The sequence below is a fragment of the Condylura cristata genome, unplaced genomic scaffold (genome assembly GCF_000260355.1).
Source record: "Condylura cristata isolate star-nosed mole 26May11 unplaced genomic scaffold, ConCri1.0 scaffold00007, whole genome shotgun sequence".
NCBI classification, from domain to species: Eukaryota; Metazoa; Chordata; class Mammalia; order Eulipotyphla; family Talpidae; genus Condylura; species Condylura cristata.
This window is the reverse complement of record NW_004567108.1, coordinates 39,665,935-39,682,455: the sequence shown is the minus strand read 5'-3', so window position 1 is coordinate 39,682,455 and position 16,521 is coordinate 39,665,935. Positions and strand designations below refer to the sequence as shown.

General features: G+C 42.1%; 2 protein-coding genes across 4 annotated transcripts in view; both read left to right on the top strand.

The window, feature by feature from the left end:
* The window catches only part of RAD17 (RAD17 homolog (S. pombe)), a 31,058-nt gene extending 30,294 nt beyond the window's left edge, over nt 1–764 (top strand). Inside the window, exon 17 of the mRNA XM_012721769.1 lies at nt 25–764. Coding sequence (XP_012577223.1) covers nt 25–286 — 262 coding nt within the window. The 3' untranslated portion in view covers nt 287–764. The remainder of the gene's footprint in view (nt 1–24) is intronic.
* A 313-nt stretch (nt 765–1,077) lies between these two features.
* MARVELD2 (MARVEL domain containing 2) overlaps nt 1,078–16,521 on the top strand; it is a 21,497-nt gene continuing 6,053 nt past the window's right edge. The window contains exons 1-5 of one of the 3 annotated variants that reach the window (XM_004678230.1): nt 1,078–1,136; nt 5,264–6,418; nt 8,986–9,021; nt 14,917–15,062; nt 15,577–15,748. In XM_004678230.1, the coding sequence (XP_004678287.1) occupies nt 5,279–6,418; nt 8,986–9,021; nt 14,917–15,062; nt 15,577–15,748 (1,494 nt within the window). In that variant the 5' untranslated portion in view covers nt 1,078–1,136; nt 5,264–5,278. Of the gene's footprint in view, nt 1,137–5,260; nt 6,419–8,985; nt 9,022–14,916; nt 15,063–15,576; nt 15,749–16,521 lie in introns of those variants that run through there. The other 2 variants (XM_004678232.1, XM_004678231.1) reach the window with 2 other exon arrangements.

Here is a 16,521-nt window from a genome sequence, read left to right as displayed (position 1 = left end):
ATGCCAGCATTATGAATCCTACAGGTTGAAAATGGAAGCCCTCACTGACAGGGAGCAGGGAATTATAGACCCAGACAGTGGAGATGAAGCACAACTTAATGGAGATCAGCCTGGAAAGGAAGCTCTGGGTGAATGCACTCAAGCCACTGAACCGGCCTCATCTCTTCCTTTGAGTCAGAATAGTGGGAGTGAACTGCCTGCTAGTCAACCTCAGCCCTTTTCAGCCCAGGAAGACATGGAGGAAGAAGACATGATCATAGAAGACTATGAGAGCGATGGGACGTAGCCACTAGCTTGTCAGACACAGTACTATTGACAAATTCATATTAGTTTTATTCATTGGTACTTGAACAGAGATAATATATTTTTCAGATGACTTACAGTATAATTATTCACTTGTAACATTTCAGCACAATGAACTGACTCTACTGTCATCTTGAATTAGACAAGCCTTCAAATAATGTCTTAATTTTTTTTCTCTAGTATTTATTTAGAATTGTGAGTTATATTGGCAGAGATCAGTGTGCATGAAATATGTTAGAACATTATGCTACATAGCAGAAAATGTGAAGAAGGAATTCAGAACATAAAAACTTTGTGGGGTTTGTAAATATGCATTATAAAACAGGTTAGAATACAATTATGAGTGTAAATAAACTTGGTGCCTTATTCAATTCTCTGTGATCTCTAGCCTCTCCAGTACCATTTTATATGTTGTACAGTGGAATACTGTAGATACTTTTTGGAAAGTATTTACATAATTTATATCAAAATTAAAATGTTGAGTTTCTTTTTGTTCTCCTCTCATTTAACATTTCCTAACATAAAATTGTCATGTGGCATTGGGCAGAGTACTCCAGAGTCAAACTTTACAGTAACAGAGAAGGCAATTTTTCTGTAGCATTTCCAGAAATGTGCCCCAACTAGCATTCCAGAACTGAGCGGCGAGCCTGGTTTGCCACCATAGCTGGGAGGTGCTGGGAGGTAGGCAGTCCTCGACCCACTGAGGCCCCACGGGGAGCCCTGGCTCCACAAAGCCCAGCGGGCGGGGCAGAGCTTGGCCGGCCCCGCCCCGCAGCTCGATCCCGGTTTCAGTGCCGCGGGCGGCGAGCGCGCTCTTCCCGGCGGTCGCGCAGGTGAGTGGGGCAGGCGGGGTGGAGCCCGCGCCCCGGGAGAAAGTCCGCGGGGAGAAGGGGGCCGCTCTTGCTCCGCGGGGCGCGACTCTAGCTCGGTGCGTGCGGCTGAGAGCCTCAGTCGGAGCGGGCAGAGGAGGGCCCCACCTCCTTCAGCCGACAGGGGCGCAGAGACGCCGCCGTCCTTCCGGCCGCGGCTACCTGGCCACCCGACTCGGGCACTTGTGGCCGACTTAGTTCCGGCCACTTCTGGGCGGAATGCCGGAAGAGTGAGCGGCTTTTCGGTCAGAAACGCGAAAGCGGAGCACGCTCCGGGGCGGCGGGCGCCTCCAGCGACGAGATTGGTGCGGGGAACTGGGGAGAGACCCCCGGTATCCCTCGGGTGTTTGAATCCCACGGCGCTTTCCCAACTCCCTGGAATCCCAGAGCGTCGCGAATGTGCCCCAGCCTCGTTCTAAGCCCTTTGGAGCGGGGATTTTGTTTGTGTAAAGGTGACTAAACTTCATTCCTGTGACGCTACCGGAAAAACCGTTTCCCTCTATTCGAGACAGGTGTTCCCAGAGCAGGCAGGCAGGGCGGGGTGGGGGCTTGAGCAAAACCAGGACCCACTCTGCCTCAGCATGTTGACTCTAAATAGACGCTCAGTGACACCTTGGCAGGTATTCAGGGCTCTCGAGATAGTTAACCAACTTTTCCCGTCTAAAATCTCGTGCGTTGCTACGCCACAATTCTAAATCTGTATAATGTTCTTGCTTTTTATTTAAACATTGGTAAGGAGGTCTAATTCAAATAAGCCACTATTTACAAGCGAGGATGGTTTAACTCCATTACTGTGAAGCATACTTTTGCCAACTAAGCAAAGGGGTAATCTGTAAATGCACATATAAATATTTAGGGGTAGTATGTGAGGCTCGCTGAAAATATTTGTTGTGCTTCTTCCTCCACTTAAGAAAATGTACTTCGAGAACTGTCTCCTGTGCATTTCTAGGGTTTAAACTTTTTAGACAAGAGCTGAAGAGATAAGATACAAAAAGAACTGCTAATTGCTATCATTTTGAAAGCTCTTTTGTCTATCTACTTCTTTGGGGCTATCTCAGTTAATTTTCTAAAATTGGAACACCCAGTTAGAAGACCCCGGAATCTAGACCTTTTGCCCATCACCTCCCATTCCTGGGCAGCTGTGTAGTCTGTGCTCATGCCCACCCTGCTGCAGACTCCCCTACAGATACATTTCTGACAGGGATCTCAAATTCTTGGGCTGCTTCTCCCCAGGGTTAAACTAGAAGGGTAGAAAAATGCACATTTAATGATCTGATGCCTGGGATTTGCTTCAGAGTAATCTATTGGTAGAAGGAATAAGGTTGGGATATAAATTAAACAAGATTCTTTGTAAATTGGTAGTAACAGCTGGTCAATAGGTAGATAGGGCTTCATAATACTGTTTTCTCCACTTTTTATTATGTTTGAAAATTTTTCTTTATTAAAAATATTCTATTAGGTTTGCAACATTTTCTTTAGTAAATTTTTTAATTCTCTATATCTAGAATTTGCTATCTTCACTCTCTTCTACCACAGGAATTCCTTAGTCCTCCAGTTGCTTCTCATCTCAGTCCAGGAAAAGCCTAAATCCATTCTAATGGTTTTTAAAAGACCCTACTAATTCCGAAGACCTCACTTCTACCAGTCCCTGTGCTGCTGCCTCATTGTCCTTCCTCCCTCAGTCCCTTAATCTGGTCAGAAGTGTCAGACACTCCTGCCTTAAAGCTTTTGTACTTGCTGTTCTCTCTGCCTGGATGCTTCCCCTCACCTCCACCCCTACTTGCCTTCCTCCTCCATCTCCCTCATTTCTGCATTTAGGTGTCAGATTCTCCAGGAAGACTTCCCTGGTCTCTAAAACTGTAATACTCTCTCCTCCCTGGTCTCTAAAATTGTAATACTCTCTCCTTGAGGCACTCCTTATCATCTCCTTAATTTTGTGCCTTAATAGTCGACATATTTCACTTCCCCTCTTACCTGTACACACAAACACACATACAAGTCCATGGAGGCAAGGATTGCAGTTAGCTTTATTCACTTGTCTCCTGAAATGGACTAACAGTGTCCAGAGTGAGCCTGGTGCATGCAGTTGCTCTATGAATATTTGTTGAATAATGGGTCTCCATTTTACAAAGCAAATAAACTGAAGCCTTTGAAATTTCTAAATTGTTCAACACCACAAAGCTAGAATGATTCATTTGACACATTCATAGTGCCAAGTAAATGCCATTTGCCCCCTGAGGGGGTGGGGGCTTCAATGTGCCTTAAATCTAGTAGTTACATTAGCAAATCATTTCCCTTTTTTGTATCTGTGTGATTTCATCAGGGAAATCAATATGCTTTGTAAAAGTGCTTTCTCTTGCCGTATTTCACAGGTGAATCAAACTGTTTCTAAGTTAGTTTGAATCTTTCAGGGCAACAGCAAATCACTTGTAAGTAATTGCTCTGGAGAAAGTGATCTCCAGAGAGATGGTCATTGCTGCCGCTCTGTGTTGTATTTCCTGGGAATCATAATCTTGGGTGACCTTTTTCTCTGAAGGTTTAATATCTAAAGCCTAGTATCAAATGTTAATATTTTAGAGCAGAGAAAGGAACTCCTGAAAGTGATTTGCCTGCCAGTAGGAAGGATAGGTGTTCTTCACTCCCTGTGTTTTTACATTTTCAAAGGAAATGTTTATTAGGAAAAAAAGAAAAAGAAAAAGAGATACCTGCATAGTCACAGGCAGGCAGGGAGGCTGCCACTCCCTGTGTTTAACAGACTTTCTCCTGTGCCATTCCAAAACAGATGAGTTAATGAAAAGGAAGAGTATTTGCTGAGCCATCAAATGCTGGTTTGTTCAGACTCCTAAATATGTTGATTTAGATGTCTGATGAAAGAACTCCACTTGTTCTTGTTTGCTGTATTACTATTATTATTTTCATTTTTGTGTTTAGAGCTTGTTTAGAGGGCTTATAGGTAATTTGGACTTATTAATGTTTTCATGGAAAACTAAGATTTAAATTTTTGACTGCCCAGTGCCCTCCCTGGTGGCACAACAGGTTAGGATGCAGCACTGAAAGCTAGGCACAGAGGCTTCAGTGCCAGTTCATCCCCAGTCCCAGAGGTGATCCACGTGCCACAGCAGACTTCTCCTGACCTTCCGGCTGCCCCCCTCAGCAGTGTACTTTGTCGATATGCCTCTTCTGCTCCCCTCACTGTCTCTGGTGAATCCTCTCACCGCCCCTGCACCCCTGGCTTGTCCCCCAGTTCTGTATGCATAATTAAATAAATCTTTAAATAAGTAAAATAAAATAAGATTTTGACTGCCCTGAAAATCACAGAGAATGTTGACTATATTACTGACTAACATTGCTGTTACATATATTTAAAGTCTACATGTTTAGGGCCCTCCCTAGAGGTGCAAGGGATTAAGTCCCAGCACTATGAAGCTGTTGGCAGCCACTGCAGCAAGAGTCCAATCCCAGCCAGGGAGCTGACCCACATGGTGCAGCAGATCTCTCCTGTCTCACCCGCTGCTCCCCTCAGCAGTGTATTTCAGTCAGTCTTCCTGTTCTGCTCCCCACTCTGTCTCTGTTGAATCCTCTCAGCCCCTGCATATCTGACCTGTACCCCAGTTCTTGTATGCATAAATAAATCCTTTAAAATAACAAATAAGGTGGCCCTCCCTGGTGGCGCAGCGGGTTAAAGTACTGCAATAAGAAGCTTCAGCCACTTCCGCTTCCGCTTGGTTCGATCCCCGCCTTCCCCGGAGGTGACCATGTGGCGCGGCAGACCTCTCCTGACCCGCCCGCTGCTCCCCTCAGCAGTGTACTTCATCGATCTGCCTGTTCTGCTCCCCACTCTGTCCCTGGTGAATTCTCTCACCCTCCGCATCTCTGGCCTGTACCCCAGTTCTGTGTGAATAAATAAATCTTTAAAAATAATAGTAATAATAAATAAGGTATACATGTTTATGTTATCATTTTATATATTTAATTAGCATTAGACATCACAATTGTTTCCTGAATATGATTATTTGCTACTAAAGGATAAATCAGTACTACTGAAAAGATAAATAACTAAGCATAAATGATGAGTTTGTTCTTGGCTACAGGTGTAAAAATTGCAAATGTCGTCAAATGGCGGAAGATCCAGGAATAGGGACAGGCATTACGACGAGGTCCCGCAGGAATTGCCCTATCAAGATGGCACCATAAGAACCCTCCAGACACTTCATGACAGTGAGCTGGCTGTGAGCGCTGATCCTTTGCCACCGCCCCCTCTCCCATTACAGCCGCCATTCGGCCCAGTGTTCTACTCAGATGACACAGAGGAGCCAGCCATAGCACCAGATCTCAAACCTGTAAGGCGCTTTGTCCCTGACTCCTGGAAGAACTTCTTTAGAGGGAAAAAAAAAGACCCAGAATGGGATAAGCCCGTGTCTGACATCAGGTACATCTCCGATGGAGTGGAATGTTCGCCTCCTGCCTCTCCGGCAAGACTAAACCACCGTTCTCCTCCCGCCTCTTGCAAAGATCCTTATGGAGAATCAGAAGGAGCCTTTACTTGTAGGAAAGAGGCCATGTTTCCCCAGGATGCCTATGGATCTCTAGATCGACATACACAAACTGTCCGAACATACAGTGAGAAGGTGGAGGAGTATAACCTAAAGTATTCCTACATGAAGTCGTGGGCAGGCCTGCTGAGAATTCTGGGAGTGGCGGAGCTGCTTTTGGGGGCTGGTGTCTTTGCGTGTGTCACTGCTTACATTCACAAAGACAGCGAGTGGTATAACTTGTTTGGGTATTCCCCATCCTATGGCATGGGAGGCAGCGGCTTGGGCAGTATGTATGGTGGCTATTACTACACTGGCCCCAAAACCCCTTTTGTACTCGTGGTTGCGGGATTAGCTTGGATCGCCTCCATCATTCTTCTAGTGCTTGGCATGTCCATGTATTATCGGACGATTCTTCTGGACTCTAATTGGTGGCCCCTCACCGAATTTGGAATTAACATTGCCTTGTTTATTTTGTATATGGCTGCAGCCATAGTCTATGTGAATGACACCAACCGTGGTGGCCTCTGCTACTATCCGTTATTTAATACACCAGTGAACGCCGTGTTCTGCCGGGTGGAAGGAGGACAGATAGCGGCGATGATCTTCCTGTTTGTCACCATGATTGTCTATCTCATCAGTGGTTTGGTTTGCCTGAAGTTGTGGCGGCATGAGGCCGCCCGGAGACACAGGGAATACATGGAACAGCAGGAGGTAAGAGGTTTTGCCTGTTATTTATTCCCTTACTAAATACGTATAGTTTTCAAAACAAAGCTTTCCTAGAAATCTTTTGTTTTAATCTGAACTTAGAAAGTCCTAGTTCAGTAGCTGAACTGCTTGGACTGGGTACGCACCAGATGTGTAACGTTGTATGTAGAATTTTAGCTGCGTTATTATATCTGATGCTTAAGGGAGAGACACATTTACTGGGTTTCTGCAAGGGGGAATAACTGAAGCATCTCAAGATTAAAGTAAGCTTGAGAACAATCTTGATTCTTTACTTAAAACAATTTAGCAAACATAATGAAATAAGCCAGAAAGAAAAGGAAAAATAGCGGATGGTTTCACTCATAGCAGGAGTATAAAGAACCAGGGGAGAAAATAATAATAATAATGAACAACTATATACCAGAGACATTTTACTGGGGTGGAGTGGGGAATGGGATCAGAAAAGGTGGGGGGAGGGAAGTGCACTGGACTACGGTGATGGCACATGAGTGATTTAGTGATGGGAAACACGGGGATTACAAGTGAGATGGAAAAAGGCACAAAATGATGTAAAAATAAACTTATATTATTTTTTTTTAATTAAACAATTTTTGGTTACAGGAAAATGTTTTTTTTAATTTGTTACAATGAGTGCCACTTTCTTCCAGCGAGTTAAACAAAGCCAAGTAAGAGTATAGTGAACCGTATTTGATTTTTTTTTTTTTTTTTTTAAGATGGAAAGGTAGAGTTGTGATGAACCAGCTCACAAACCGGCTCCTTGAAAGCATGCCCAGGCATTCTGATGCTTCATCCTTATTTTGGGGAGATTAGTGTTCCAAAATTAGAATGGGAGCCCTGCCTTTGTTTTTATTTCTAGAGTTTAATTAAGTATAAGAAGAAGAGAGGAAGAGAAGAAAGGAAGTATTATTAACAACAACTATAATAATAATACCTGGAAGATATAATTACATAAAAGCCCTATTAAAAATTATTTTACTTGAAAAATAAAATTATCTTATTTGAATGGTAGCAAAGATGTTAATTAAGAATATGTTTAACTAGCTTCATTATACCATTAAATAATTAATGTTTTGCTTCTCTTGTGAGGAATGTGTAGTAGAACCTTGAATGTCACTGAATAAAAAATAGTATTATGTTTAACATTTTTTTTTAAGAATTATTTATTTATACATACAGAACAGGGGTACAGGCAAGAGCTGCAGGGCTGGTGAGAGGATTCACCAGAGACAGAGTGGGGAGCAGAACAGGCCGACTGACAAAGTACACTGCTGAGGGAAACAGCTGGCTGGTCAGGAGAGGTCTGCCACGCCATGTGGGATCACCTCCAGGGCGGGGATCGAACTCATGCTGAAGTGGATTCAGCTTCTTAGTGCTGTGCTTTAACCCTCTGCGCCACCAGAGAAGGCCCAACATTTTGTTAATATTAACTGTTTCATGTGTTTTATGACAAGTACCTTATGCATTATAAGAGAACCTCAACAAGTTTTAAAGTGGCCTGTACTTTGCTGCCACAAAGTATTTATTTTTGCTGTGTGAACTCAACATAAATTCAATTTATTTCTAAAAATTCACCTCACCACTTAAAAGTGTTTTTTCTTAAATTTACATCCTTACATAAAAAGAACTTTAAATTCCAGGGCCTCCCTGGTGGCACAAGGGGTTTAAGCACAGTCTGTGAAGCTGTCTGAAGCCACTGAAGCATGAGTTCCATCCCAGGCCAGTGAGCTGCCCAGAGGTGGTACCGCAGACCTCACCTTCCCCGCCCGCTGCTCCCCTCAGCAGTGTTTTCCAGTGAATCTGCCTGTTCTGCTCCCCACTCTGTCTCTGGTGAATCCTCTCACCAGCCCTGCACCTCTAGCCTGTACCCCAGTTCTTGTACGTATAAATAAATAAATCTTTAAAAAAAAGAACTTTTGATTCTAAATCAGTGTAACCTAGATAGTAAAATACACACATTTCATTATTTTATCTAAGTTCATTTACATCAGAATTCTTAATGTCATTTCATTCGTATTATGATTGGGACTGTAATTATCAATATGATGCTTACTCTCTTTTGATTTATCAACAAAGGTTTGCTCCTGTAAGGCTTTTATTATAAAAAGTCATCATAGACTTGATTAGAGACTGGAAACACCTTTGATGTTAGAGGTTGTTTGTATGTTGCTATCATTTCCTAAAACTTAGAAAGTGCAATGACCTGTGACTTTTCTGTTAATTTTATAGTGTAATTATCCCAAGTTTTTGAATTGTGCAAGGTAATAGGAGCCAAGATTAAATAAAATCTCTGATCATTCAGAACAACTCACCTAGTGTCTCTCCCACCCCCATTTCTAGCTCTGCTCTCTGTGCCTGGTTAACAAGAAACTTAACCTCCTCCCGCTCTCCACTGGGCCAGGGAGATGTCAACAAAAGGGTGGGGAAACATCCAGCAAATAGAGAATCAGGCTCAGTGAAATTGGGGACTATAAATACAAATAGATGAAAATATTTGCAAAGTAGCTTTATACTCTGTTGAAAATTCCTCTTAATTTTACTTCTTTTTGTTACAGATAAGTGAGGCATCATTGTCATCCAAAAGGAAAATGGTAAGAGTTATCATATTTAACTCTAGATTTGTTAAATGCTTTTCTTTTTTGTCTAGTTACCTAAAGTAGATCATTTGTCTGTAAAGTCTATCTACTAAACTGGACTTTAAGCTTTTCCTAAAACTAAAGTGATCAAATTAGACAGAACTATTTATGGCTTCTCTTTAAGTGAAATCTTACACAAATTAATATATGCCTAAATTTTTTTTAAAAAGAAAGTGACTTTTCCCAAACTTTCTTTAGTCTCTTTAAAGTTTTTTTTTTTCTTTTCAGTCCTTCTCATTTTGCTTTCAGATGCCAAATTTTGTTGTTTCAAGAGTGAAATTCCTACTCCACAGTTTACCATGTGGTGATAAGCTAGGTATTTAACTTTCTGTGTCTTGGTGTCTTCATTTATAAAGTTGGGGTAATTTCTTCCCAACAGGTTTGTTGAGAGGGTTAAATTAGATGCTGTTACAATTATTTAGACGTAAGCAAATAAAAAAAAATTATAATTTTACCTCATTGAAAAGGTATTATTTTTAAGATTTATTTATTTATTTATGCAAGAACTGGGGTACAGGCCACAAGTGCAAGGGGGTGCTGCACTGGCTTCAGATTGCTTTACAATGCTGTGACTTAAACCCTTGTGCCATCAAGAAGGCCTATGAACAGTATCTTATGAAGTTATAATTCACATTTCTCTTACCAGGAGTGAGGCTGAGTATTTTTCATGGTATGTTTGCATTTCCCTTCTCTTAACTGGTCGTTTCTTATCCAATGCTTTCAGCAGGTTGCTAATTTGTACAAGTCCTTGCCTAAATACACACATTTTTTTTTAGTGCACACACTTTAGCAATACCTTTTATGAAGTATTTTTAAACTTTATTCTCTAAAACCAATACTATTAAAAATGTCTTGTTCAGGGGCCCTCCCTTGTGGCATGAGGGGGTGTAAAGCGCAGCACTATGAAGTTATCTGCAGCCACTGCAGCACAAGTTCAATCCCTGCCCAGGGAGCTGACCCACATGGTGCAGCAGACCTCTCCAGTCTCACCCACTGCTCCCCTCAACAGTGTAGTTCAGTTGATCTGCCTGTTCTGCTCCCCACTCTGTCTCTGGCGAATCCTCTCCCCACCTGTACCTCTGGCCTGCAGTTCTTATGTGCACAAATAAATAAATCCTTTTTAAAAAGGATTATGAAATATATTTATAAAGTGGAGGAAAAGCCTGTGGAAGGAATTCTAGCTAATAGTACATCAGTGTCATTCATTCATTCATTGAAGTATCTCCTTTGTGCTTATGAATGAAGAGCCTTATAGAAAAGGTGGGGCCTCTAACTTCTCATTAAGTCTGCATTTTACCTTCCTATTCCATGACAGGGAAGAACTGCCAGATTACCTATCACAAGAGAAGCAGTGCAGTGCAATAAAGAAAAAACAAATTCTGAATTCAGCAAATCTGAGTTTGAGTACTACTGATGAGGCAGTTTCTAAGTAGATTGTTATAAAAATCCCCCTATTGGAAGATCCCACCCAGGTACAATTAACATACTAATGCAAACATAATTAACAGGTTTGCTCATTTTCAGATGCTCTCTAAACAAGGTTTATGATTGGCTTCAGCATGCTTATCTATACAGTTTGCAGTTCAGAAGGTCACCAGCCGAGCTGGTCAGTCTCAACCTCCAATTAATTGCACGTCTCTCTCTCATCCCCTGGTTGTGTGAAAGCTTGCATCAAACAGTACTTGCCCACTGTAAAACAATCTGTCAGTGTAACAGTTGTAGAGATAGTTATGCATAAAACTAACCCTCTGTCTCAGATGGTAGGGAATTTCCCATGTCTGAGTCCACATGCAAGTGTAGTTAAACCTTTTCCTGACCTCACCATTCCTGAAGCAACTCTTGTCCTTTCACTGCTGGGGGTAAGCACACTACCAGCCTCGTCATCCTAGGGAAATTTCTGAATCTTTCTGAACTTGTTTTCTGCCCCTTGTTTAGATCTACATACTTGGTTATTCTGTCTTTATTTGGTGTTGTAATAAATTTAGCCATTTTTAATTTAAAAAGCTTAGTACTTATATCCATATTATTATTTACCCTATTGCTTAATTTTCTTTTTTCTTTAAGATTTATTTATTTATGCATACAAGCACTGGGGTACAGGCCAGAGATGCAGGGAGCGAGAGGATTCGGCAGAGACAGAGTGGGGAGCAGAACAGTGAGATGTAACTGAAATACACTGCTGAGGGGCGCAGCGGGTGAGACAGGAGTGGTCTGTTGTGCCATGTGGGTCACCTCTTGGGCCGGGAATCAAAGTCAAGCTGCAGTGGCTGTGGATAGCTTTATAGTGCTGTGCTCCAACCCACTGCACCTTCAAGGAGGGCCCCATTGCTTAATTTTCTTTCTGTTGCCTCACAATAAAGTTTTTCTGATACTTGCTGACAACCCTGATTTATGTTAGAAGCCAAAAAAGAAAAACGTTATATTAAATTAAAGTTATATCAAGAACACCGAGAGTGGTCTGTGTCAAGGCTTGAACATCCTTCCCCAGAAATCCTAAAGAGGTTTTGATTCTTTATCTAATGTATGCTTCCAGATTTTTCTTTCCCAGTAGAATTTTTTAAATGGATAAATAGTGAGGTTTACCTAAAAAGAGTAGAAGCAGATGTTTAGAGCACAGAATGTTTAAAAAACATTTAATACAGATTAAGTACTCTCTGTTGAAATATTCTGGCTTCTTAGAATTCCCTTTTTACATTAAAAAGTAAATTTTGGAATTAGGGATGGGCAAGGAAGGAAAATAAATATTTCCTGCTTAAAAAACATTACCCGGAGAGGAAAAAAACTCATTATTGGACTCTTCTGCCCAATATGGCTACCTGGGCAGAATTCTTCATTTTGACCAGGAAACGTGAACCTAACCCTCACAGCTACTCCTGTGTTCTAGAGGGTAGACATGCTTCATAGCATCTTCTTAGCAGTCGTGTGGAAATGTATTGTCAGATATTTAGAAGCTACAGAAAGATGCTATGAAATAGCAATTCATTTAAATAAGCCAAAAAACGTGCCCTGATGTTTCATGATACCATGGTTCATTTTCAAGATTCAACATAGAAGCTTTCATTAGGATGAAGAAATAGCATTCTAAATAGGGTAGAACAAAACAAGACACTAACTTCAGAACTATAGGCTTGCTTAATCTCTTTTGTAAGGGTATTCTGCTCTCCACCCCCATTCTTGATGTTTTGGGCCCAGTCGCTCTGCATGCTTTTTGCAGGAGGTGATCTGGTTTTCATTCCACCTAGCTTTGCTTCTCCTTTTCATAACCTTCCCCTAGGGCTGGTTAGCAGCCCCACCACTGAATCCACAGGGCATGCTATTTGGTGAGTTAAGAGCTGATGGTTTTAGAAAAAGCTAATGTTAAGCCACACCCCAAAGGCAGCCTCAGAGACGGGAAAGTCAGGAAATAAAAGATTTTAAAAGCTGCTTGGCAAGAGAGTAAGGATGTAATCCCGTTCTGGCTTTTGTTTTCAAAGAAGTAGGGGCCCTTCAAGCCACTCAGAGTTTCGTTCAGCAAGTTAATTCAGGAAGCATGTTTTGAAGGCCAAGCGGTCAGTGGAGGGCAGCTTCCGACTCTAAGGAGTCAGCATTGACTTTCCCTGCGGCATGGCCTGCCCTGCCCATCACAAGCTCCTTTCTGGACTCTCTAAATTTCAGGAAGCATTAGGGTATGAGCATTATACATTAAAGTAAACAGGTTCCCCCTTATTATTCACTTAAAGTGTCAATGAGCCAAAAATGTCTAAGTTTTAATCTTGACTTTTCTACTTCCTAGCAGTGAACCTTGGAGAATGTACTCAGCTCTCTGTGTCTTACTTAACGGGGGAAATCAGGTGACTTATACCAGGATTTTTATAACTCTCCTTCAGGAAACGCAGGGAATGCTGGGGAAGGTGACAGACAGCCAGGGTTCTTCTGGATTTCCTTACCTATGTGTGTATAAAACGGAAACCTTTCTCGGCATTCACCAGCTTTCTGAGATCAGTTGGGACTCTGGGCATGGCCTAATGGGATCCCCAAAGCTGGGCGTACTTGTGAACCTGCCCATTCCAGAGTGGCTTCCCTTGGGCCTTCTACTCCTACTTCCCTTTTGTGGGTTATATAACTCTTCAGACCTGTCCTCCCCATACTTCCTCTCGGGCTTATTTCGTCTTAGGTTATTTTCTATCCTTTTTTTTTTTTTTATGACAAGGAAATCAGGCAGCTTTATTTATGATGGCACCATATAAAACTCCACACTTAAGTACAAAGGCAAGATAAGGCCAAATCCAGACCTTTTGCATTTCTTTGTCTTCTACCCATTCAAAGGAACTTTTTTTTTTTTAAACAAAAATTACCTCTAGTAAGTCTCTGGTTTAGAAATTGATTGACTTACACCATTGTCTCCCACATCCAGGAATCTCATAACCCTCCTTAGGGAAACAGGTTAGGAATGTTGGGGTAGGTTAAAGATATCCAGAGTCTTTTTTCTAGATTTCCTTCATTCCTTTTCAGATAATAAAAACAGTATAACTGATTTCCCTTTCTAATGTACTACTGGCCACTTATAATTGATTCATCTCAAGTCCTGGTATCATTTTATTATTCTATTTAAGTGTTTTCCACTTTTATCCCTGAATCTCTAGCTTTAAACGATTCTTTAATTCTAGTTTTATTTTCAGTTAGCTAGTGTGTACATCACTTAGGATCCCAATTTAGTATATCATCATTCTCCTTTGACCTGTACATGATGGGGTTGCAGGTCATTTTACCTACTATGTATTCCCATAATTCAAGACCCCCTTTGATAAAAATACATTCAAAACAGGTCCTCCCTGGTGGCACAGGGGTCAAACTGGTGCCAGCCACTGCAGTATGTGTTCAATCCCCCACCAAGGAGCTGACCCACATGGTGCAGCAGACTTCTCCTGTCTTGCCCACTGCTCCCCTCAGCAGTGTACTTCATGGATCTGCTCCCCACGCTGTCTCTGGTGAATCCTCTCACCACCACCCCTATCTGCCCCTCCACACACACACCTCTGGCCTACACCCCAGTTCTTGGACACATAAATAAATAAAAATAAATATTTTAGGGCCCTTCCTGGGCCCTAACCCTGGTGGCCCAGTGGGTTAGGACACAGCACTGCAAGCTAGTCACAGCCGCTTTGGTGTGAGTTTGATCTCCGGCCCCGGAGGTGACCCATATGGCTCAGCAGACCTCTCCTGACCTGCCTGCTGCTCCCCTCCGCAGTGTACTTCATTAGTCAGCCTGTTCTGCTCCCCACTTGTCTCTGATGAATCCTCTGACCACCCTGCACCTCTGTATGCATTAATAAATAAATATTTTAAAATAAATAAATCTTGTTTAAAAATAAAGTCAAAACAATTTCAGACTTTCAAAAAAAATGACAAAAAAAATAGAGTCAAAACAACTTTGTGAATATAATACAAGTAATTCTGAAGTGATTTGCTATTTCCATTTTCTTTTTTTTTTTAAGATTTATTTATTTGTGCATACAAGAACTGGGGTACAGGCCAGAGATGCAGGGGGTGAGAGGATTCACCAGAGACAGAATGGGGAGGAGAACAGGCAGATGGACTGAAATACACTGCTGAGGGTAGCAGTGGGTGGATCAGGAGAGGTCTGCCACGCCATGTGGGTCACCTCCCTGGCTAGGATCAAACTTATGTTGCAGTGGCTGCAGGTAGGTTCATAGTGCTATGCTTTAATCCATTGCACCACCAGGGAGGGCCCACTGTTTCCATTTTCCTACTGCTGTGCCTCTCCCTCCATTTTCTTCTTAAGAATAAATTTGAATGTTTTTTCTTTCTGCCTCTGCTTTTAAGTAAATCTTCTTTTCCTTCCAACTGTAGTGTGAAATTGCTACCAATGGTGACAGACAAAGAGACCAAGAAGTTCATTTCAGAGACTTGAGACCAAAAATGAAACCTGAACTACTGAGTGGACCCATCCCTCCAGGCCACATTCCCAAACCCATAGTAATGCCCGACTACGTGGCGTAAGTACCATCTAAATCTGTCAAGGTGGAGGTCAGGTGGTTCCATATGAGACTTTCATTTTCCTATTTGTGTCCAGCTCTGCTTAAAATCATCTGTTTGCACAGTTGTTTGTTATGAGAGGTATAGATTGAAAGATATAATAAGGTTGGTGAGGAGTAAACAGGTGATTTGCCATTGAGCTTGTTTTATTTATTTATTATTTTAAAGATTTATTTATGCATACATTAGCTGGGGTACAGGTCAGAGGTGCAGGGGGTGAGAGGATCCACCAGAGACAGAGTGGGGAGCAGAACAGGCAAATTGACAAAGTACACTGCTGAGGGGAGCAGAGGGTGAGACAGGGGAGGTCTGCTGCGTCGTGTGGATCACCTCCCTGGCTGGGATCGAATTCATGCTGCAGCCGCTGCAACTAGCTTCATAGTGCTGAACTTTAACCAGTTAAGCCACCAGAGAGGGCCCAGTAAGGTTGTTTTAATAGAAAGGCTTAAACTTTGGTTTATATTTTTCCCTCAGAAAATATCCTGTAATACAGTCAAGTGATGAACGAGAACGCTATAAAGCTGTGTTCCAAGACCAGTTTTCAGAGTACAAAGAGCTCTCTGCTGAAGTTCAGGCCGTCTTGAGGAAGTTTGATGAATTGGACGCTGTGATGAGCAGATTGCCACTTCGTGCGGAAAACCAGCAGGTCAGTGGCTGCAGCTGCCTGGGAGGGTCACTGGCAGCTAGAGGAAGGGTAAAATCAGGCCTGATTTGAAATGCAAAGAACCATATCCATCCATGTCTGTTGTCTTGAGTCTAGGGAAGTCATTTGTGACAGCCAAAGTGGCTAATTCAGTTTACAGTTCGGTCTATGTAATGTCTTTTGGTTTTAGTTATTAAACAATATTTTATTTTCTTATTTTGACAAAATATAAATATACCTAAGATACAAATTAACTCAGTCAGAATCCTATAGGAGTCAGCACACTCAAACTGGACAATTCAAGAAGGGCTTATTCACAAAGGGATGGCCAGTGTGTCGGGAGCCATCCAGGACCATACATTCTCTATAGAGAGAGAGTCAGGTGCTTGCCACCCCCTCACAAAGAGCATGGAGAATGGGTCAAAAACTGCAAAGGTGACCCACTGGGGACATACATCATATCCTGATTGTCATCAATAAGATGAAGAGGTAAACCAAGGTATGGAAATTCAGCATTTTCCATAATGTTCTGTCTTTTTTGTCCCCCAATTTTAATACTAAAATTGGGAAGACTCATAATAATGGTACATTTATCAGATACAAGTTTTTGTAAAAGATTTACTTTTTTTATTTATGCATACAAGAACTGGGGTACAGGCCAGAGCTACAGAGAATGAGAGGACTCACCAGAGACAGAGTGGGGACCAGAAAAAGTAGACTAACTGAAATACACTGCTGAGGGCAACAGCGGGTGAGACAGGAGTGGTCTTCAGTGC